Here is a 23,331-nt window from a genome sequence, read left to right on the forward strand (position 1 = left end):
ATTGGGTGTTTTTTTTATTTATTATATTTAGTCACCCGAAAGCAAATGAAAACAGTCTTTAATTTTTCCCCAATTGTAAGTGATGTTTACAAATAGGTGTTATAAAATTAAAATTAGGGCTTGTTGATATGTTCTTATATAACAGATTTTTGTCAGAAAAGAATGACTAAGATTTAATCATAATGGGGGATGTCCCAAGTCTAGCTCTAGCGCATTTTGGAATTTCCAAGTTCAGCAACTTCATGTTACATATTTTTGGGAATTCCCATAACTGTTTAACAGTGGGGGCGCTGTTCTAATCGGACGCCCATGCACACTATCGGCAATAGTGTGCAAATTCACCCCTTTACCCAACGCTGGCTACGCTTCTGTGTCCGATTATTTTGGACAGGCGGAAATAATAACAACTTTTTTTGCCAGAGCAGGGGGATTTCTACACCCAACCCTCCCCCTCCCCCGCCCCTCGATCCGCGCCTGTCACACTGTCACAATGAATGTCCAGGATGAAATCGGTCGTTTGAGGAATTATGATTGTAACATAAAGTGATTGCTTTTGAAAATCTTTCAACTCAAAACAGGAGAATGGATGACGACCGGGAACAGCGTAGAGAAAGACTTCTTCGAAATTTTAGCCTACTCCGGTAAAGAAAAACAAGCTATTCATTTTGAATTTTGTTCTTGTCGTTTTTAATTTTTAATTTTACCGCTCCGTCTAATATTGCCGGTTGAAGCCACGATGGCCTTGGCGAAAGGCTAATGGAGTCGAGGCTGGGTATATAATTATTATGCGGACCTTTGGTAACAGCCATAATGGAACTTCGAGCGGCCCAAAATTTGCTTTGATATTAATCAAAGAGCTTTCGTCGAAATTTGAGAAATGAAGGCAGTATCCTGAAAGGTAATTCATGCGATAAGTCAGCCTGATACAAATAATATATAATAATAATATTGGATTTTTTTCGGGAGATACAAGGATATATTTGCACTCGCTAAAACAATATTGCACTCGTCTTCGACATGTGCTCGTGCAATATATAATCTTGTATCCCCCTCAAAGCCATCCAATATTACATCAAAATCTCACATGATGCCGAGGATGAACTCCAATGTTGAGACTAGACTATCTCGTGTAAGCGTTAGTCTATAAACGCGCCGAGGTAAAGTTTGGTTGGATCAGGGAATGTTTTTTTTTTCTTTCTATTTTTCTAGCAACAAAAGTGCTATTCAGCTTTGTTTGAGACATTGGACCACAAAAACGGCCACTTTTATTCAAGTATGGAATAATTACCTGACAATTTTGTGTGCAAAAGCAACCTCAAATAAATGCCGATATAGTATTTCAGAGGGTTGCGGATAAAACTACAATTTGCTGAGGAGTGCTGAGCACGGACAATACATCTTTAAAACGGCCACATTCGAATAAATGGTTTTCTGTCTCTTTTTGTTTTTAGTGAAACACCTGAGGAACTACTCCCACCTCTGAGTATTGTGAGTGCCATTTCTAATTTATATCGAAATAGGTGGTACAAAACCCATTAGTTTTGTCAACGAAGCCCCATGATGCTTATTTATTCTTAACGCCTAAAAAATGCAATACAAGATTTTCTTCTTTAATTTCCACGCCAAATTTGACACCATATTTAGGTAAGGATTACACATCACGTAGACGATTTTTAAGTCACTCATCGCAGTCGACTTATAAAAAGGGTTTAGTTTTAATTCGCCACACATGTCGAGCTTAAAAGCTATTGTCCATCGTTTGCAGCTATCCATAAAAGTAACTGACGTAATTATTGTTGAAAAACATACTTGGTTGAAAGATGGTAAGAGGACTAAACTCCCTGTGAAATTATTCTTTCTGGCAAGCTGTCATTTTGAAAAAATCAACGAAAGAAGGCCTTTCCAACGGTGCGTCTTGGTTTAGGTTGATTTAGCTCCATTACTTTACGTTAATTTATTGCGCGTCCACGAGAGACAACACAAATGGCGGAGATGGCGCAGTGAATGGGCGTGTGTGGATGCGCTGCCGATCTAGTGTTTTTATTCTGTGAATTCATCGGATCAGTGCGCGACATCGCGTATCTTCTTCTTATCGAGTCCACTTCACAAAGCTAAATTCGGTTCAGCCAACGCCAAACACGTTTCTCTGCATTTTCATTGTACAGTTGTGCAAGGGTATTGTAGCTGCAATCGGCTCAGTGAGAACGTGTCACAGACGCTGAATGCAGGCCCAAAAACACGATTCAGCAACATTTGATTTGAAATCGAGATCCTAGAATGTTTTTTTTTTGGCGGAATATACAGCTGAAGCTGAGCTGAACCTTCATCGGGTTAGATGTTAAGCACCCTGTTTTTTTAGATTTTGAGCACTTTTGTTGCTTCAAACAAACAAAATGCACAAAGTACACATGATGGACTGTACCTTTAAGTGATCCTCCAGTTGGTGATTGTTTATTTGTTGTCTGATAGGCCCAGTGACAATTTACCCTGTGACAATACATGTTCTGATTTCTTCAATGCACACTCGAAGTATGCAAACTAGACAATATTATTTAAATTGACAACGTACGACAGGATTTTACTATAGTGATGTGCGTCAGCTTTTGGCAGTCTGTCTCTTGGTAAATTTTAACGCCTATCTTTATCTTTTCGAACTTTATAGTTAAAGGAATTCATACGGGGAGTACAGCAAGATGTCAAGGAAGAAGCCAAGGCGCTGATAGCAGAGGAAGACCATGAACAGGCCCTCGAACTTCTCTGTGTTGGAATCGATAATGTTGGCGGGTACCTATTTCATCAAACTTTTGAATAAGTAAAGATAAAACAGAATGCGACACATAGAAGGGAACTTCTCAAAAGGGGACCGCCACTATAAACGGATTTAAAAATCGTAACCTTCCACGACAACTTACTATTTGCTTTTAAGTTCAGCTATTATTCAGTCAAAGACAACGGTGTTGGCGTTCTCTTTCACGTGCGATTTTTTTTTTTTGGGGGGGGGGAATCTCTTTTTTAGCCTACTTTGTTCTTTGAATCTATTTCACACTATTTGTTATGTATTTTTTCCTTGAGAATTCTGTCAAGTAAGGGATATAGCTGTGATACAGCAAACGACGCCAGGCTCCTCATCTTGAGGTCACAATGTGGCAACATGCTGGTAAGATTATTTCATAAGTATTTCAACCATTCATTTGTGTAATAACCAGATGTGTTTTAATAATCCACGTAAACTGCAGCAACAGTAAAAAAAAATACATATTTCAGTTAAAAAGATATACATATTTCAGTTAGAAAGAACAGGGGGGGGGGGGGACATAACATCACGGGGGACGTCCACCCCCAGCGGATGTCCCTGCCTTCCTGGGTGCCCCCTCCCCCTACCACCATTTGAAATCTTGAACTGAACAGACTAAAATTAAACACATTTGCCTTCAGTTCCCCCCTTGAAAAAAAATGGCGCAAAAATTGTGCACCCTCAGGTTCAGATTCCCCATAAAATTTTAACTCTTACACCGCTAAAAAGAAAAAGTTGTTTTTTTATTAGCTAATTGTTTCTTAAGTCCCAACATTTGCGATGTTTCGTGTGTGTGTGTGGGGTACTTTTGAAGCCCAGGACTTGAATGTAGCCACACCCTGCAGCTTCAATACTGATCTCACTTCAGGGAAAGCAAGGGGCAACACTTAGGCTTCATAATTATTGTACAATATTACATCCTCGTGGAGAGTGAAACTAGGACTCGCATGATTTAGATTGATATACCCTGAAGAATGAGTCAATCCAGTCGTAACTCAGTGAAAAGTCGATTGATTCGATTGAATGAATTTCACTTAGGTTGGTAAAGACCTACTTCATACATCCATCAAGGTATTTTTTCTCAAAAAAAAAAAAAGGATTTCGATGCATTTTGACGATATTATTTTACGAACAAATCGACTAGAAAATTGAGTTAAGAATATTTTAAGAATTCGATGTACACCTAATGTTTTCAACAACTTCCATTTTTCACAACGCGAAAAAATCGTCGCCATTGTAAAGCATAGAGCGGGGAACCCAAACACTGTGTGACCTTGTGACCCATACGCCCTCTGATTGGTCGAGCTCGAGTATGGCCTGCTTAATATTAATTTCATTCATTGCACGTTAGCACGTGCTTATCACAATGTTTTCATGCCGACGTTCGTCGGCTTACTTACGTTCGTTCACACGCGTACATGTGATTGCAAATCATGAAATCTCGCAAAAGGCTTAATTTTTCAACCACCGATTTGGACCAAACATTAGAAGTCTCCTGCACGTGTTTCACATGAAAATGAAGCGTATACTTTCATCTATCTATTAAGCCTTGCCGTTTCTTTCGGCCTTTTTTAAGAATTGATTGTACACCTAAAAAACTATCGAACTTCGATTTTGTTGATAAAAAATATGATTTTGTTTGACAGGCCGTAACAACACTTTACATTTGTCAAAAGCAGTCGGTTATTTGTGGTATAAAAAAAAACACGATTGACAACTTTTCACTTATTTAGCCATCTTGGCCAAACGGTGCATCCTGACACTTTTCGTGTTTTTCTTAAATCTCGTAAAATCTCGCGTACGCTTTTGCAAAGGCCTGATGGCGTGGGGTCAGGGGCCCGCTTAAGGGCTCTCGGGAAATTGTTGGATTCTCGATGCTCTGTGGTGCAATCGGAGGCATTTCCTGGTTACTTTCCCCTGACTTTTTGAATGAAATAAGCGCGTGTTTAGGGACATGGGGTGGGTCATCAAAGTTGATATAATAATACATCACAAACATCACATCAAAATTGTAGCTTGCCTCTCTGTCGAGATTTGCCCTCTTTAGCCTGATCCATGATTTTGAGTAGTCACTACAGAATCAGCTCAAGTCGTAACTGCACCGGCGAGCGAGCACGTGTTTGTGTTTTGCAAAGCTGTAGCTGTCAACCGCCGTATATGAAGCGACCTCGCGCTGCAGCTCGTGCCGACATGACAGAATGTACAATCCTTTGCCATGGGTAACAGAACCGAATTTTAGCTTCGCGGGGTTTTGAACAGCGGTGTTTATTTTTTACATTCCCCCTCTTCCCTGTCCCCTTCCTTGTCCATTCTTCATTTTATATTTTGCTGACAGGACCATGATTTTGCCGAAAAAACTGACTAATGGGTTCGGGGGTATGACACCCCCACCCCACCCCCTCTAGCAACGCCCGTGAGGGTACATTAAAGAAGTGTTCAGGCTAGATTTAGGGTACAGGCTGGGCTATACATTCATTTAAGGTTACATTTAGGTCACAGGCTACATTTTGGATCCGCTCAGTCGAAAACACCTTAGAGTTGAGACTTTATTTCACTTCTAACGTTATTTTTTTTTAATTTCAGGGAGCACACCTAGAAGCATATGATGACGCAGAAAAAGGTTTGAAGTTTTTTTTCTCAGATTTTGTTATTTTTATCGTTGCTTAAAATGGATACAATTTCATTTGAACATTAAACTTAAAGGTACGACAATGATGAATGATGGTGACAATTAAAAATAATATAATAAATTGGATTAAGATTAAAAATAAGGTGAACAAAGAAATTAACTGGAGCGGGGTGGTTTGAACCTGACTAGAGCAGCGTCAATTCTTTTGTTCAACTATACAGTTACGCGTTGTCAGTTTCCCTTATTAGAATAAATGGTGCATAATAACAATTGGAACTTAGACCGAAAACAACAACAATTTTAAGTAATACTGTTCAGGTTTTCGTTCAAAGGTTTGTCCGCTGATGGAAATAATCAAATGTTTCCGGTTCGATGTTTTTGTTCAGCTTTGCAGATTGATCCCAATTCTGTCCCTGCGGAAGTTGAGCGTGCGAAAGCCATATTCGCCTCACGCTGTAAACTAGGTCTTGGCCTTCTCGCGAAATTCGCTGATTTCTCATTAGACGAATCGGTAAGATATTCTGCATGTCACGTGTTTTATGATTATGGCTTAGAAAGAAGCTTTCCTTCTTTTAAAACAGAGGGTATCTGCACATGTTTTGCAGTAGGAAAACCTCCACCTTTACCTATAAAATCCTATTGTGCTCTGAATTCAAGTTATATCGCTTTGTATATTGGGTCCGTAAAAGATTGATTGAGGCGGAATTGTCAATTTTTCAAGCGTTCTTTAAAGACCAGCCTTTTCCCAAACGTCTCTTAAACTACCTCCCCCCCTGGATTTTGTATTATTGTTAGTTGCTCTGTTTTCCTTACCCTTCGTGTTCCCTCTTTTTGTTAGGCGCTGTGATCTTGGCATAGCGCGGTATAAATACTCTGTATTATTAGTATTTCTATATAACACAGCTTTATCAGCCAGCGGACCACAGTTTTTCCAAGACTATGCATTAGTCCAAAGAAAAGCAGTTTAGCCACTTTGTCCGGTGTAGGTTTCCATCGCAACTGATGATGCACCAGGAGCTAGATGGTTTGGTTTATGAAGCGACGGGTGATGTTGCATGTTTGGAGGATGACTGTCTGTTGGAGAGGGTGCGGCTATTGGACTGTTTCCTTCAGCATCAGACCATCTGAACCGATGATGACAGGATGTATGGGGGCCTTGACGTGCCCATTCTCAGGTCTTGGTTTGTCTCGTTTCTCGGCAAACTTCCTACTGATGTTGCCGTCTGCAAGAATGCTGACTTCGATGATTTTAGCCTCACGTCGCTGTTTGTCTATGGCGATGATGTCAGGTTTGTTAGCCATGATGGTACGATCTGTTTGTACTAGCTGATCCCACAGCAGCTTCATGACATCATTTTCTGCAACTGGCGGAGGAGTGTGCTCGTACCATCTGCATGCGGCATTGATAACTGTCTGGCGACACAATTATTGCCAGTGGATGATGGACGCCACTTGGTTGTGTTTCTCCATGTAGTGCCTCGGCGCCATCATCTTACATCCGCTGATAACATGGTTGATCGTTTCCTCACTCTCACCACACATTCGGCACGTTCCAGCCGTTTCCAACCAAAGCCAGTGGCCGCCCGATAGTCCGATAGTCCGAATGTCCTTTAGTCCAAAGGTCTGATAGTCCGAATGCACACAGTTTCCATAAGAGGGGGTTCGTTAGTCCGAAAATGATATAAGGTTAGATTATCCGAAAATTTGATGCAATAGTACGAAGGTTCATTAGTCCGAAGGTTCATTTATCCGAAGGGTCGATAGTCCGAAACGAAAATAAGGTTCAACATTCTGAAGGTTCATTATTCCGAATTAACAATAAGGTTCGATAGTCCAAATCGACTATAAGGTCCGATAGTCCGAATCGACAATAAGGTCCGATAGTCCAAATCAACAGTAAGGTCTGATAGTCCGAAGTGTCATACTGACGAACCGTATTGCCCATTCGGACTATCGAACCTTATTGTCAATTCGGACTATCGAACCCTACCGTATATTCGGACTATCGAACCTTATCATCTATTCGGGCTATCGAGCCTTCGGAATTGACCTTATTCTACTTTCGGACTATAATGGGCCTTTCGGACTATCGAACCTTCGGATTATCGAACCTTCAGACTATTGAACCTTCAGACTAACGAACCTTCGGACTAATGACCCTTCGGACTAAAAAACCTCCGGACTATCGAACCTTCGGACTATCCGGCTGTAACCACCAAAGCCATTGATATGATGATTCAGGAGGTACATGAACTTCTACAGCTACTCTGCAGTGTTGCCCATGGAGTGGTTTGGCTTTCACCTATCCTTCATCTCTTCTGTATAGTACTGACGGTACTCGAAATTTGATGAAGGACAGAGGGCGCCAATGTCAGCTTTCTGGCAGATTGCTCTCGCCTGTTTGGTTATGGAGTGGATGGGCCTGCTGTCATGGTGGATTTTTTTTCAGGAAACGGAGAAGCCGACCGATGTAACTTCCCAAGGCTATTACAGCTCAGCTACGCATTCCTCCTAATTGTAGGAATCCCCATCCACCATTCCTACGCGGGAGGTAGAGTCGTTCCACTGCTGCCCTCGGATGGTGCAGTCTAAACTGAGTCAAGAGTTTCCTTGCCACTCTGTCCAAAAGCCGTATCTCATCTATCCGCCATCTTATAACGCCAAAGCTGTATATAGGCAGCACAGGGACAGCAAAGCTGTTGACGGCCTTTGTCTTACTGCTGCTGTTCAACTCTGTCGCCAAAACGAGGCGGACCCGTCGAGCATATTCCCTTCTCAGTCAATCTTTCATGATTTCATCTTCCTGCTTCGCATTCTCCTCCAAACCAAGATAGCGGTATGTTGCACCTGGGTCAAGGTTTCTTATGGCTTCACCATCGGCGATGGCGGTTTTTTTTATTATTGATAGTATTTCACTATATTACAGATCTGTTATTTTCCCCGGGTTTTTTTTTGGTAGAAAATTATTAATATTGTGAGTATAGGGGTTAAAATGTGCACAGTGAACACGAATTAAAGATAAAGCCGCTCATGAACTGAGCTTCTTGCAGTTCGCAATCCTGTTGTATTCATAATTTTTTTTATAAATACAATGAAAAGGGTTTATTTTTACATGGATTGACCGGTCTTGATAATGGCATTGAGGTGCGAAATTGTATCGATAATCGTTTATCTTATTAAACATTTTAATAGGAACAAGAACAACCGGAAGTACCGGGCATAATAGGACTACTTGAAGCGCTTTTCAATCTGACAATGCCCGCTGCAACTACAACCATACAGGAGTCAGATTCAAAGGCTTTCGACACAGATTGGATCCCTTCTCACAATAAAAAAATTGCCAAAAACAGTAAGGTAGGAATTTGTTTTGATTCAAACCGCACAAACATATTTTCATATGCTTAACAATTTGCCTGTGGAGGAATTCCACATGACGTCACAGGTCAATGGTCACCCACACATCCACCATATTTGACGTCTACGGTTGCAGACTAGTATTAACTGCCATAGAACCCAGTGACTACTTTCGAAAATCATAAATAAAACGTACATCTCCCCGAGGTGTTTGAGACACGCATCAAATTAAAGCTTATTTTATCGTCTTTGATTTTTTTGTGCATTTTGTGGGGGGTTAATCAAAGACGTTTTGGAGAAAATTTCATCCCAAGATGATAAATGCAATGCAATCAATCATAACGGAACGTACATTTACTGCACGAGCAATCGATTGAGCGCGGCCAAGCTAGCGGATACAGTCCACGCGATACGGTCATGTAGATGCAAAACCTCAGTAGTCATATTTGTACCAAACTGACTCACCGACTGACTCTCACTTGTGAACTCGACTAGTTTATCTCACTGACTGACTTTCACTTGAGAATTAGACTGGCTACGTATTCCAAACACCACTACAGCTTATTTTATAATAATAATAATAATAATACTGAACATTTATATAGCGCTCTAACTGTCATAGAAAGTACCACAGCGCTTTACACAAAAATGGACCCAAACCCCCCCCCCCAAACCAGAAAACAGAACAAGAAATAAACTACATGCAAATACATGAGTAAGCAATAACATATTAATTAAACAGATCAATTAAACAGATGGGTTTTCAGGGATTTTTTGAATGTTGCTAGTGAGCTAGAGTGGCGGATGATGTAGGGTATATTGTTCCAGAGTTTGGGGGCAGCAGCGTGGAAGCTTTTCTCTCCAGTGGAAGTGCGAGTTTTTGGTACATGGAGTAATCTGGTGTCAGTAGATGATCGGAGGCTTCTGGTCGGCTTGTATATGAACCTTTTAGCCATTCTGAATCAATTGAATAGAATTATGTGTGCGTTCTGGGGCCACTTTTACTAGGCTGCGGCTGGGTACCAAAGCATTTTTACATAGTTCCACATTAAAACCCACTTTACTGGGGTCCCTATGGTACCAATACTACTTACCACTTTGCTTAGATTTTTTTGTAAGTGCACAGATTGAGGACAATCTTAGTGATGAAACTACATGTAACAAAGAAATGTAATATTTTCGATTACCAGATTACCACCTCCAGGCCTAGCGAAAAAAGAAGAAAGATTAAACAGATCTGTGATGGTGCAGAGCCAACATTTGCCAAAACAGGTACAGTGGTTTTGTGGGGAAAGCTTTGTGAAATTTACCTTCATATTGTATGTATGTTTTAAATATTACACAAACTGTAAGGTAATAATAATGCAACAGATCTTGCCTAGTTGCAGGATCACTAATAGTACATGCATCTGAAATCTGATTTGATTACAGTTTTGAGTGGGCGTGTCCCTAGGTCACTGTATGCTGGTGGTAGAATATGAACGTCGTGCATGTTTTCAATTGTGAACTAAGAATTGTACATCACCATGTAAAAGGAAGAGCAGGATTTAACCCCAAAAAAACACGTTCTAGAAGTTCTGTATCTCCTGAGTTGAAGGGAGGTGAGACCAGCAAGTCAAAGTAGTTTCCCGTTTCCAATTCTTTGTTGTTACACGGGTGTGTTGCCTGCACTCCAATCCCATATCCACTAGTTACTCCACCCCATCCACCCAGTCCACTACATAGGTAATCCACCTCGTCCACCTCATCTACAAGGAAATCCACTGTATCCACTTAGTCCATCCAGTCCACTATAGGTATCCCCACAGTCAACCGAATCCAACCAATTCACGAGGTTATCCTCTATTCTCTAAATAAAGTCACTCGCTGTGGCCCACTGTGAAACACATAACATCTGATCGTCAGTAAGTGCTGTGGCCTTCATTCTGACCAGAACCAGAGTAGGGAGGTTGCAATATTTCGGTCTACATTAGATCTTAAAGCGACAGCACTATGCACGTTCAATGACATCTTCAATGTTCCCACAGTATTTAGGCCTACACCATCTTCATCACAACAGTGGGTTAGACAGGGGGCAAGGCCAAAGAAATCAAGCAACAAGGTAGGACGAGTACCTACTTCAAGTGTGGTGCCTGCAAAGTCTTCTAAGAAACAAACTGGCAAGGTCCCCAAACGAAACGAAGTTGAACCTTCAGCAGGTAGTGTCAGGTAAGGAGGTGATTACGAGCAATGGATAATTATTGAAACTGTCTCAATCGCAATTAAAATGTCCATAAGTGGTGGTGATGTTCTGTTTTAAGTCTTCCACCAGTTCCTTACATTGCAAGCTCTTTCCAATGCGGCCACTTGCCTTCATTAAAAATCCATTAGCCTACCTAGGCTGGAGAATGAACTCTTTGTAAGGGATGGACTGGATCGACAATGATCAGCTGTGATGCACAATATTCTGTTATTGCTGCCCTTCAATCATCAAGCAATGAGGATATAAAACAAACGCCCTACAAATCAACATAAAAACATAAGTGGTAATTAAGTACATGCATATTGCACGCCGAGTATATATTGTTTATAACGTCGGTGAAGGGTACAACCTATTGAATGCATATTATTGAATTATTATTAAATCACAACCTCGCAAATCATGTGCCTGCACCGCAGCGAACGCACGAGTAATCCAGCGAGGGCGCGAGTGATCCAGCAAACACGCGAGTAGCCTCGCAATCGTGCAAGGGGTTGCTGCTTTTAAGCCACACTGTACCATGTGTGGAACACCGTTGCAATGATATCCATGTACCAAACACTCTAAAAACCTACTGGACACCAAGTAACTCCTAGTGGACCGGCAGTCTGTAGTCTCAGAACCCGTATTTTCATATGTATTTTGCCGCCCGAATAGTGTGTGAGCTCCGCACAACAGGGCTTCAGCCATGGAAAAGGGTAAGACCTCCGCGGAACCAAATAACACGATAGACTGGTATTGATATCCGTGCGCGGTAAAATATACAAATATTATAAATGACTTGAATCATTATTCAATCAATTTCCAAAAGATTCAAGATAATTCAAAAGGCAATACTAGAAAGTAATTCCCACCTAAATGTATCTGAATCAAATGATCATTGGAAAAGTAGCTAGATCTACTCCCTATACAGTGGCTGGAATACTATAAAGTCAAAAGTAAACGAACTTCTCGTTGCTACGCAAAAAAGTAAAAGTGAAATTAACAGTGCAGTTGAAAGTGTAAGAGAAATGGGGCAGATCCCCATTTTAGTATTAAGTATGCTCATTGACACTGGGACTGTTGGAATGGCGTTGGTACCATTTATAAGAAATATATAAAAATGTTATTTGGTCAAATTTCAGCCACGAAAAGGCCAGAAGTCCCAAGAAGAAAAACGATCAGTGCCCTGCTTCCAAAGCAACATCGGAAAATCTCGCAGCTCTCCCAATATTCCACTGGGACATTAAACACGTGTGTGGGATATGTTACTCACGAGGTCACGGTGAAGTAGTTGAACAACGATTAGGGAGCAAGCCACTAATGTGTGCCGGCTCACCAGGCGCACACGACTGGAAGAGCTGCAGGATGGTGCTTGTATACTCCAGCGAGAAGAAGAAATGGCGTGAGGTCCGACGGAGGCATGAGAACGCACCCCTTATTCCGACACTTTGTACATCTGGTGATGCTTGCAAGCATGGTCGAGACTGTTGGTTCCCACACTTCAAAGAAGAGAAAGACCTGTGGATCTATATGGGTAGACACAAACGTGAGTCTTACAACAGTATTGTGGTAAACTCTAACTATTTCGTTAATGACGAGTGACAATGTTATTTGTAAATTAGCTGCATAGGAACCACATTGCTTGTGAAAACTTCTTTCGAAACACTCCACAATAGAGGGCTTGACATGTGGCAAAAGACCCTTGATAAAGATGGGAGCCTTAATGCCACACCCTCTTATTGGTACGATTTGTATAAGCAGTTTGCAGCGATTCTGTATTTCCTTTGAGAGAATTGTTTGATACCACAGACTAAATAATTCAAGACACTATGCGTTCCGTGAACAAGTATCCCTTCAACGGCCAGAAACTAGTTGTGGGAGACCTAGACTGGTTCCTGGTCCAACCATTGCGTATTTCGAATGATCCAAAGTTATTGGGGGCGGGGATTAGTCTGGGAGACCATCCAAAGATAAATTAGAACGCATTCACGTGCCGATTACGCATGACGCTCAAGCAAAGACGCTGTAGCTAAATAGCTTTGGCACATTCAGGTTGTCGTGTGTACTTCGCGCGCGAACCACTACAGTACAGTACATAGATATAGAATAAAAAGACAGGCACACGCCTGTCTTTTGCCTGTGCAAGTCGGCATCTATTTTTTTGTCAGCTATATCCTTGGGCAAGACAGTTTGTTTGAATTTATTGTCTTTGGAAGAATTACCCTGACGAACACGCGTTATCCAGGGAAAAAAATTCCTGTTTCCCTTTTGCAAAAGTAACTTCACTGTTGCTAGTCATGGATGGTGTTGTCTTCTTTGTAAATATTGCTTTATTTGTTTTTTTCCAGTCACAAATTTAACTGACGTAGTGTTCGCCGGACGTGCATCCCCGGACGTTACGTCAAAAACACTCCCTTCCAAGTCGCAGCGTGACAAGCAACCCCCTCAGTCTCAGCATTGCTGCACTTACTGCAATACATCTTACCTGGAACAGTGGCAGCTTCAACAGCACATCCAAAGCAAGGATCACTGGTCAAAGGTCAACTCAGACGAAGACAAGAAAGACCAGTGGAAGCATCGCAGCCCGCCTTGGAATGTCGTCAACGGACAGTACCAAGAATGTTCAGAGTTAGTCACCAGTTTGACGTTTTGGAACTTATAGTAAAAATTAATACAGTCTTTTTAAATATCGGGACAATTATTGGAGGAGTCGTCGCTGGGCGCTTGCCAAAGATTAAGTAAATCGTAACTTGATTTTAAAATCGTCTTGATAAGTGAAAATAGTTATGTAGTATAGCATTACATTTTTATTGACTATCTTGGTCCTCTAGGAATAATAATGGTAGATGCGTGTTCACCGACTGCACCAAAGCACACGGTGCCGAAGAGTTGGAGGAATGGAAGGAAAGACATCGGTATCGAATGATGAAAGTGAAGAAAGCCAAGGAGTGCAAGTTGTACGCATTCATGGACGAAGTTCTCGTTAAGTTCAACTTTTCTGCCTCACAAGGGAAGGACGTGGTAGGACATTAACTCATTCTACAGGCAAATTCCACCTTATATACATCGAATGTATGGAAACAAAGATACGTCCATGGAAGCGAAAATAGGCTGTTACCCAGTCCATTATCATAGATGAAACTTTTCAGATTTTAATCTGAAATCAGATTTTTAAAAACTTTTCCAAAGAAGTTTCAGATTTTTTAACGATCGCACAAAAATGATTATTTAACCATTTTTCCACAAAATGTTTTTTTTAATTATAATTTCCAAGAAAAGTCGATTAAAATGGCATGTCAAAAACGTGCACAAGTGTAAAACACCTAGACCAACGCTGATCAGATCCCTTTCCGCCTGGAGAAGAGATTACAATTGTACCGCCCCATGACATTGATGCGCTTTGCTGCGCTGCACCGCGCGACGCTGTGGCAGCTTGGACCCTGTGGCAGCTCGGACCCAAGGTCCAATTTCAGATTATTTTTTGCTAAGGCCAGTTTTATCTTTGCATTATATTTTGGACACTGAAAGAGGGGACAATAAATATAGGCCAGCGAGCACACTTTTTACGTCCGTGAATAATGGAATCTAATTATGAGACTCCCAAAAATGTGCATAAATTTGTTCTGTTTTCACAAATGTGTAGTAGCCACTGAGCTACAACTTCCACATGTTAGTTGTAGTGCACCCTTCATAACATTTTGAGCAACGAAAAAGGCACAAGAAGCAAACGAAAATACGTAGATTTAAAAGGGAACTTATGCAAGGTACCTACAACAGCTTATAGACGAATCCGGACACGTGATCACTGCACATACACGAGGCTGTACACCCACACACCCCCCATACACACACGCTTACATATGCATAGAAGTGGGGTACTTCCTTTGTTCTCGTGTACTAAAATTTTGCAACGTCGCACACTTATGTCAAAATGCTCTTATTTTAACCATAGTTAATTTCCTGGGCTGAAATTCGGACTTAATATCCCTTTTCTAAAACTCTTCCATTTGCGACGGATCAACCCACCTTGGAAATTCCTAGTTTTTGAGTAAAATCCGTATATCTATTCCGTGAAAAACTTGTGGGGTACCAAAACGGTACCCCGCAAGTCGGTGGGCATTCTTTGTGGGGTACCTCCCATTGTTCCGGTGTAGCATGAATTTAGGTTTTATGAAATACGGACTCGTCGGTGGTATTGCGCATGCTCATGCATAGATAATTAGGAGAGGGACCGGTCATGTGAGAGGGTTTAGCCAATAAAAGGGAAAAAGAGTCCGATTTTCATACGAGTCCGATTTTCATGTGACACCGGTACCCCACAAGGCAGTGTTTGTACACGCACCCACACACACCCTTCAATGGTGAAAGCATTGTGCAAGATATTGTGCTAAATAGCTACTACCTATGACGGATTAAGTTAACATAGCTAGCACAATGCTTTCGCCATTGAAGGGGGCCTTTACGATAGAATTGACAGCGTGTCTGGATTGGTCTATGCCGGTTTATTATGGTAACTTTTTGGAAATTCGTAGCCATGATTTTATGATTCTTCGTAGATTGCAGAGCGCTTACCTGGAGTCCGCATCGACTGCTCTGAGGATCTCGTCCAGTTTCTAGATGCAGAGAGGAAGGACAGGGACTCGGCATACACGTGTGCCTGGTCATTTACCCTTGACCTCAAGGCCTCAGAAAATGTAATTGGAGAAAAAATAACAGTTAAATGCATTCACCCTCGTTGATGACGTTGTGAATAAATTGCTCCAGTGAATTTATGTCTGAGTAAGGGTAGACGAAGAAGAACGACGGGACATTTAAAGCTATAGTCCATCATTTGCAGCCATCCGAAAAGTAACTGGCGTAATTATTGTTGGAAAACAAACTTGGTTGAAAGATAGTAAGGGAACTAAACTCCCTGTGAAATTATTTTTTCTGGGAAGCTGTCATTTTGAAGTAATTAACGAAAGAAGGCATTTCCAACGGTGATTCTTAAGAAACACCGTAGGAAAATTTAAATTAGTAGTTCGTTTTGTTATTCAGCGCAGCGCGCACAAGTATTGGAACGATGCACACGCGCGCGCGGTTGTTATAATTTGTCGGATCAGTGCGCTACGTCGCGTATAGCTGCAATTCAAAACAATTCAAAACATGATTCAGTAACTTTTGATTTGAAATTGAGATCTTAGCTGAAACTTCATCAGGTTAGTTGCTCACTATCCTTCATTAGATTTTGAACTCTTTTGTTGCTTCAAACGAACAAAATGCACAAATTACAAATGATGGACTGTAGCTTTAACGCTAATTTAATTAGAGTGATATGATTTTGTTCATGAACTTCACAGTACAAATCGACTGAGTAAGTCTGTAATTTTTTAAATGAATGACTAGGCATCAGCAAGCTTAACTTTGAATTTTTGTTTTATGAAATAGAAATTCCTGAAGCGTGTGTGCTTGTTCTACGACGACAACAGACTCTACTTCAGGTTGTCCCAGCCTGCTAATGAAAGCGAGGCTCAGGTGTGTCCTGGCAACCTGATTGTAGAGGAGGACAGGAGGACATATCGGATTGACGTCATCTTTCGCTCTCAGGTCCTCGGTCGCTTCTCCCAGTGGGTCCTCTTCGACCTGGGTTCTGAACCGTATCTTGTCCAGAAACTTCAGGCATGTTGTGCTGTTTGTTTTTCAAATGTACACCGTTATAAGTCCCGGGTCAGATTTGACCCGGAATGTGGGTCAGATTTGACCTGACCCTCTTCTGGGTCAAATGACAGTTTGTCGTGTAAAAAATGTAACTTTTGGTGGTCACATAATCAATTTCTTTTGTGTCAACATCACACTTTTCCGGGTTGTAAACGATAAAAAGAAGTTACTCAGAGAAGTGTCATTTTGACAATGAAAAGTGTCAGCTCAAATCTGACCCGGGACTTGTTAGAGTGTAAAATGTTTGATCTGTCCCGTGTTGATTTGTAATTCATATTTGTAACAAATACTTCGTATTGTTTCAGTGTTCCCTTTTTTCCTTACCACAACAAAAATATTTTGAAAGTGACGTTAACGAACAATGTAATTGTTAAGTTAAAAAGTTGAAATTGAGTCGTCTGATTTAAGGTTCTACTGTCAAAATACTGTGTTGATCGGCGATTAACTTAAGCCGTATATGCAACTAAATACTTAATGTTTTGTAGCTTTTTATAAATAAACATATTATCTACCAAAAACGATGAGACTTTTACGAAGTGTCCGGATAAATATCCAGATTGAGGCCATCTTCTCAAATCATTTTCTTCAGGTCCTGGTTGGATCGCACACACCGCACGACAATTCCGATGAGATAAGCGGGGAAAAGAAGACATTTGAGCCGTGGACTGACAGGAACTCGGATATTGTCAGATTCTCCAAAGGCGACCGACAACCTTCAACTAGTAAAGAGCAGCTGCTCAACGACTATGAAGTACCAACGCCACTCGGTATTGAAGATCTAGGGGAGTTGAGCCGGGACAACTACAGAGAGTACATGCACACAATGCTGTACTTGGAGGAACAGGAGTATAATATCAAGATATCAAAGTGAGTGAATGAGATGGGCATTCGTCTTATTTAGAAGTGTTAAGAAGCCAGGGCATTTAGTGGTACTCATTGAGCCACAGATGAGTAACAGAAAGAGAGAGAAAATAGTAAACCTTAAAACGGTAATACAAAAAGGAGTAGAGACTTACGAGATGAGTCAACGAAGAAAAATGAACATTTTGTTAAGAATGCAAAATATTTTGTATATAAGTCGCTAATAATTATCTGCACTGTTTCTCTATCTGGATAAAAAAGGTTTGCATCGGAGGGCAGATTAGAATGTTTCGAACAAAGCCTGTTTGGCAAGGTTGATTTGAAGAGTGCACTGATGGACGACTCGGAGATCGCTCAAATCATGGAGATAAACTTGCGCAAGATAATGATGCTGAAATTCCCAAACTCGGAGAAGGTAGGAGAAAATACATTTGTTTCTTAAGTTTCTGTTGTATACTGAAACGATTACGAAATGATTTTTAAGCTGGCCCACTTTTTAAAACGGTTTTACCAAGTCTCTTTTTTGGCGAAATAAACGTTCGGCAAAGTGTACCTCTCCTTTCGCGTCAATGACACTGGTCACTGATCGCGAACTGCGTCTGTATCTGACGATACCCTCATAAAAAGTCACAGTTACACTCATACAACAGGCTTGTAGCCACAATGATTAACACTGATATCCCGAGAACACAGTATAAACATTCATTCATAAATACCTAAGACAGTTTACCTATTCCTATTGGTCGAGAGCCCGTCACGTGGCCAGTCTTAAACGGATGATAAAGACATGGCTAGCTGGTCTTAAACACTTTTCTAGTTTCACATGAAATTTGGACTCCTAAAAATCCAGTGCCTCTTACCGTTTCATTGGTTGAACGTTCACAATCCCCACGTAGGCATGCGCAATTGACCTATCGCTGTTTGCGAGTTAGCCACGCCCCGTAGACAACAAGCCTATGTAATTCGTGTACGCTAAGTTGTGTTTGTCTCATATATTGCGCGTTCTGCGTCCAATTGTATAGTATGTAATTATACCAATATTGAGTGGCTCAGAGTGATATGGGAGAAATATTATCGCTCGGTAAAATCTGGACTTTTCTGGACTGGACAACTCCAGATTTTACCGAGCGATAATATTCCTCCCATTTCACAGTTTAAAGCCACTCAAAATTTGTTTTATATAACTGACATAATTATAAATCCTTGTCATTTGATATGCTTCATCTTTTATTTCAATACAAGATTGGTGGAAAATGTTGTTCTCTCTTCCAAACCACCCCTTCGCGAAAATGTTTGAACCCAACTCCGTAGCCTGACCACTGATCTCTATATAAAGACTGGCTAGCGGATATCTATACATCAGTCACACATTAGCCTTTGCATATTGACCTTTTCACTCCCGGTCTCACGAAGATGGCCCCGGTCTCACTGACCTTGGTCAGTGGTGGTGGTCAAAATTTAAGTCAAGTGAATCGCGATGGTACAAAAGAAATCATGCTGTCTATAAAGACGGCAACTTGTCCTCTGTAGATCACCAGCATGTCTCACTGGTCTCACCAATATGGCGTCAAATTCATTCATTGTGTGGGTTTTTATCACTGATCTCTATATAAAGACTGGATAGCTAATATAGAGCCGCACAATGTACGAATTTGACGCCATATTGGTGAGACCGGCTGGTGATCTACAAAGGACAAGTTGTCGTTTTTATAGACAGCATGATTTCTTTTATATAACGTCGCGGTTCACTTGACTTATATTTTGACCACCATCACTGACCAAGGTTAACTACAATTTTTCTAACATCGTGGTGACGTGGTTACTAAAATGCCGCAAATATAACTTTTTCGGCGTTTTGAAATAATAATCACTACGGAAATGTGTCCCTTTTAGAACATCATAATATGTGTACGTGACCAAAATGCGCGTCAACTGTTGATACAACGCGCGCGTATTTACGAGTAGAACGTTTGTATATACGCGGCCATCTTCGTGAGACCGGGGGCGAATTGGTCAATATGCAAAGTCTACTGTGTGAATGTTATATGCATATCCGCTATCCAGTCTTTATATAGAGATCAGTGGTTTTTATCCGCTATCCAGTCTTTATATAGAGATCAGTGAGCCTTATTGACTCTTACAATACGCACTATACGCACAACGCTGGACGCGCACACCAGCATACTTTTGCACACAAATACCGCGTCATGGAACAAGCATCGATCCTATGTAACTGTTCAATAGTATACAAATATTGAGTGGCTCAGCGTGGAATGGGAGGAATATTATCGCAAGGTAAAATCTGGACTTTTCCATTTCACGAGGCGAAGCCGAGTGAAATGGAAAAGTCCAGATATTACCGAGCGATAATATTCCTCCCATTTCACAATTTAAAGCCACTCAATATTTGTTTTATATAACTGACATATAGATCCTTGTCATTTGATATATTTGAACTTTTATTTCAATACAAACCTGGAGGAAAATGTATTTGCCTCTTCCAAACCATCCCTTCACGAAAATGTTTGAACCCAACGCTGTAGCGCTGGCTGTTTGGAACAATACGCGCTACGCGCAACGCTGAACGCGCACACCAGCATGCATTTGCACACAAATACCGCGTCATGATCCTAACTGTTGAATAGTATTTCCCATTCCCCATGGGCGGATAGTACTTTTTGAGCCGTGGCATGAATGGGAGCAATAACGAATGCCACGTGATGTGAGTTCCACCAATCAAATGACTAGGATATGTATGTCAGTTATATAATAATAGATATGTGCTTGGTCGGTTTTAACCACTTTGTTTAAGACCTCTTGGAGTCTGGGTGCTGATAATTACCCTCGCCTTTGGCAATATAGTGAAAAAAATAATCGAAATCGAAACAATTGTCGTTTTTGACATGCGGCTGTCTCTTCATGAAACCGGTGACGAGTGGTGTGATCACAATCATGGTGGAAATCAGTGTGACCTAAAGTGGGAGCTATATGATTGAACTATATATGCTAACACTGTGAAATCTTTTTTTCTTTCTTTAAGGTGTATGAAGCCATCATATTGGACGCACAAAATGACTTTGGGAAGCAAACCCAAGACAAGCTGTATATCAAGCTCAGTTCAACATGCGTAAAGGAGATGGACCTCAGATGTCAAACTGAATACCGGGTTGAGATTCAACTTCAGTTGGATCGGTCCCTTCTCTGCTACATGCATTCGGCAGTTGATCACCTACAGAACATGAATATGGTGTTCCCGCCTGTAGCAAACCCAGACAGGTGAGTTGGTCATCAATAGAACCAAATCTTACGCAGACAACCACAAATGGATTTAGAGGAAGCTTGTGAAAAAAAACACTTTAATACTTTTTGTCTTTCTTGGGAGCAGGGAATGGCACATTCTGTGTCCCGTAACTGTTTGGTTCAATTAACACTGAGACCATAAGTTCATGTCGTTGAACCTTGACCAAAACAGGAGAGGGTTATAACTCTGCTTTGGAAATCAACATTAGCATGTGAAATAGGCATAAGAAGACATCTTAAGCGAATAGGACTCCATCTTTTGATATTAAAAAGGTCAGAAAGACATGACGCATAAAACATATTACGTTTAAAGCACAAAATGTCCTTAGCGAATCTGCTTTTTTTCATTGAAAATTTCTTCACCTTGTATTTCCCTTTTTGGTTTAAGTGGTACACGTTTCCAGTTCAAGTGACAATATTGCAATACTCTACCTTGTATCAAAACATGGTGCCATTGGAATCCACGGTTCACCGTGCGGAGTTTTGTTCAACCTTTTTATAAAAATAGCATTTCTTGTTATAGGCTTCCACTCGTTGACAAAGTAGAACAACCAGGCACGGATTGTCACCAGGAAAGAGCTATTAGATTCATTTGTCAGTACAAAGGTGAGAAAGCAGATCCATCGTATGGAGCTGGACCCTTGCTTCTTTGTGGACCGTTTGGAACAGGAAAGACTCGTACTATGACGACGGCAGTAAGGCGTACCCTAAAGGAACGTCCGGACAGTAAGATTCTCATCTGCACGCACTCCAACAGGTGATTTTGTCTTCTTGGGCAAATGTGCTGCTTAGGCCTATAGTCGAGCAGCATAGCCCAATATTTTCAAAAATGTCCACTTTGTGATAAAAGCATGAAACTTCACATGTTGGTTCTTCATGGCATGAAGAAAATAAAATTTTCACATGCACATGTGGAGACATTTCGTATTTGACCTCTGGTCAAACTTTGAGAGGTCGGTGACCTTTACATACTAAGGTGACCTTTAAGGGGTCATGACGATTGTAAACCCTATCTGCAGATATTTCTGTAGGCATCTTTCAGCTGGGTGACAACCTTAGCGTTAAACTTGTATTGATCTTCGCAGCTTTTGCGATTAAATCTGTAACTATCATTACTTAGAATGTTGTGTTCGATGTTGACAACTGAGTGCCCGAGATCTGTCTCTGCGTGTCGTTTACTGTGCTGTCACAGCTTGCAAATTTGGTAGATCAAGCCATCCATCTTGTCTAATATGGCTGCCTGCCATCCTGCAACTGCGTGTTTAACACGGTCATCGATAAAGGCTGCTTGCACTTGTGCATCCATGGTAGAATAGAAACTAAGGAGGTGGATCTTGTGAAGTGCTTTGCTAGACATGGCTTTCTTTTATACTTCCTCCCTATTTATACTACTCACTGACCTCATCACGTAACACCTTTTCTACTAATCACCTAGCACGAATTACATGCGTTGCCCGAATTCCAATTATTATTTCCCGCTATTCTCCGAATCGCGGAAAATGGATAATGTGAAAGTGAATTTTGAAGAACAATGGTTAATATGGTATGTAAAGGTCATTGAATGCCCAAAGGTCACCAGAGAACAAATATGAAATGTCCCCACATTTGCAGATTGATGTGTAAGCCTGATGTGCTGACTGATAATGCGGTTATATTGAAGGACAGGCGCTCTGCTAGCAGAAAATTGTGTGCTTACTGACGCATGAAATTGGGCAGCGGTTGTTTCCTAATATTATTCTTACATTTTGACTTTAAAAAGCGAGTTTTTATCAAATTCTTTTAGCAGAAAAATATTTGTGATGTTTAACCTGAAATACTAATTTCACCAAATACTGCACAAAAGACAACTGAGAGAAATTTGATAGAAAAAACCGTTGAGTATTTGTTGTTCTGTTAGTGCTGCAGATTTATACATCACCGAACATCTGCACAAGCTGGTGGAAGCTAAAGAAATCAAGCAGATGACTCGTGTCTACGCAAGGAATCGAGACATCAAAACCATTGGTGACATCGCCCTGAAATACACCAAAGTTGCAAACTGTAAGGTTCAGACACCAACCGTGAAGGAAATCAAAGCAAGTAGTGTTGTGATTACGACTCTCACTACGTCTTACAGCCTTCAATCGTCGGAGCTATATGGTCACTTCACCCATATCTTGATAGACGAAGCGGGACAGGCTTTGGAGACGGAGGTACTGCAACCTTTGACCTTTGCTACAGGAAGTACCTGCGTAGTTCTGGCAGGAGATCATCTACAGATGAGCCCTAAGGTAACCACACAATTCAGGCTTCACGACTCACTTATCCTTTAATTTCTGTAAGATTTTTGTTTAAATTACAATTTAAGCAGCTTAGCTGTACTTGACGGGACCAGCAGTCTAGCGATTTCCAATTGAGCTCTCACTTATAAGGTTGTGTGACAAGAAGGATTTAAAAGCAGGATCACGGATTTGTACCAAGTTAGTTTCGAACTCA

The 23,331-nt window shown here is 41.0% G+C and overlaps 1 protein-coding gene across 1 annotated transcript in view; it reads left to right on the forward strand.

Moving 5' to 3' along the window:
• LOC119723184 (helicase with zinc finger domain 2-like) overlaps positions 1–23,331 on the forward strand; it is a 44,972-nt gene that overhangs the window by 7,585 nt on the left and 14,056 nt on the right. Inside the window, exons 2-20 of the mRNA XM_038193743.1 lie at positions 579–641; positions 1,452–1,488; positions 2,663–2,784; positions 3,073–3,157; positions 5,378–5,440; positions 5,818–5,934; positions 8,616–8,777; positions 9,968–10,049; positions 10,805–10,985; positions 12,141–12,544; positions 13,347–13,626; positions 13,830–14,019; positions 15,555–15,692; positions 16,426–16,656; positions 17,285–17,562; positions 17,818–17,971; positions 20,597–20,832; positions 21,380–21,613; positions 22,754–23,126. Coding sequence (XP_038049671.1) covers positions 583–641; positions 1,452–1,488; positions 2,663–2,784; positions 3,073–3,157; positions 5,378–5,440; positions 5,818–5,934; positions 8,616–8,777; positions 9,968–10,049; positions 10,805–10,985; positions 12,141–12,544; positions 13,347–13,626; positions 13,830–14,019; positions 15,555–15,692; positions 16,426–16,656; positions 17,285–17,562; positions 17,818–17,971; positions 20,597–20,832; positions 21,380–21,613; positions 22,754–23,126 — 3,426 coding nt within the window. The 5' untranslated portion in view covers positions 579–582. The remainder of the gene's footprint in view (positions 1–578; positions 642–1,451; positions 1,489–2,662; positions 2,785–3,072; positions 3,158–5,377; positions 5,441–5,817; positions 5,935–8,615; positions 8,778–9,967; positions 10,050–10,804; positions 10,986–12,140; positions 12,545–13,346; positions 13,627–13,829; positions 14,020–15,554; positions 15,693–16,425; positions 16,657–17,284; positions 17,563–17,817; positions 17,972–20,596; positions 20,833–21,379; positions 21,614–22,753; positions 23,127–23,331) is intronic.

Source organism: Patiria miniata, unplaced genomic scaffold (assembly GCF_015706575.1).
Source record: "Patiria miniata isolate m_02_andy unplaced genomic scaffold, ASM1570657v1 HiC_scaffold_16, whole genome shotgun sequence".
Taxonomy (NCBI): domain Eukaryota; kingdom Metazoa; phylum Echinodermata; class Asteroidea; order Valvatida; family Asterinidae; genus Patiria; species Patiria miniata.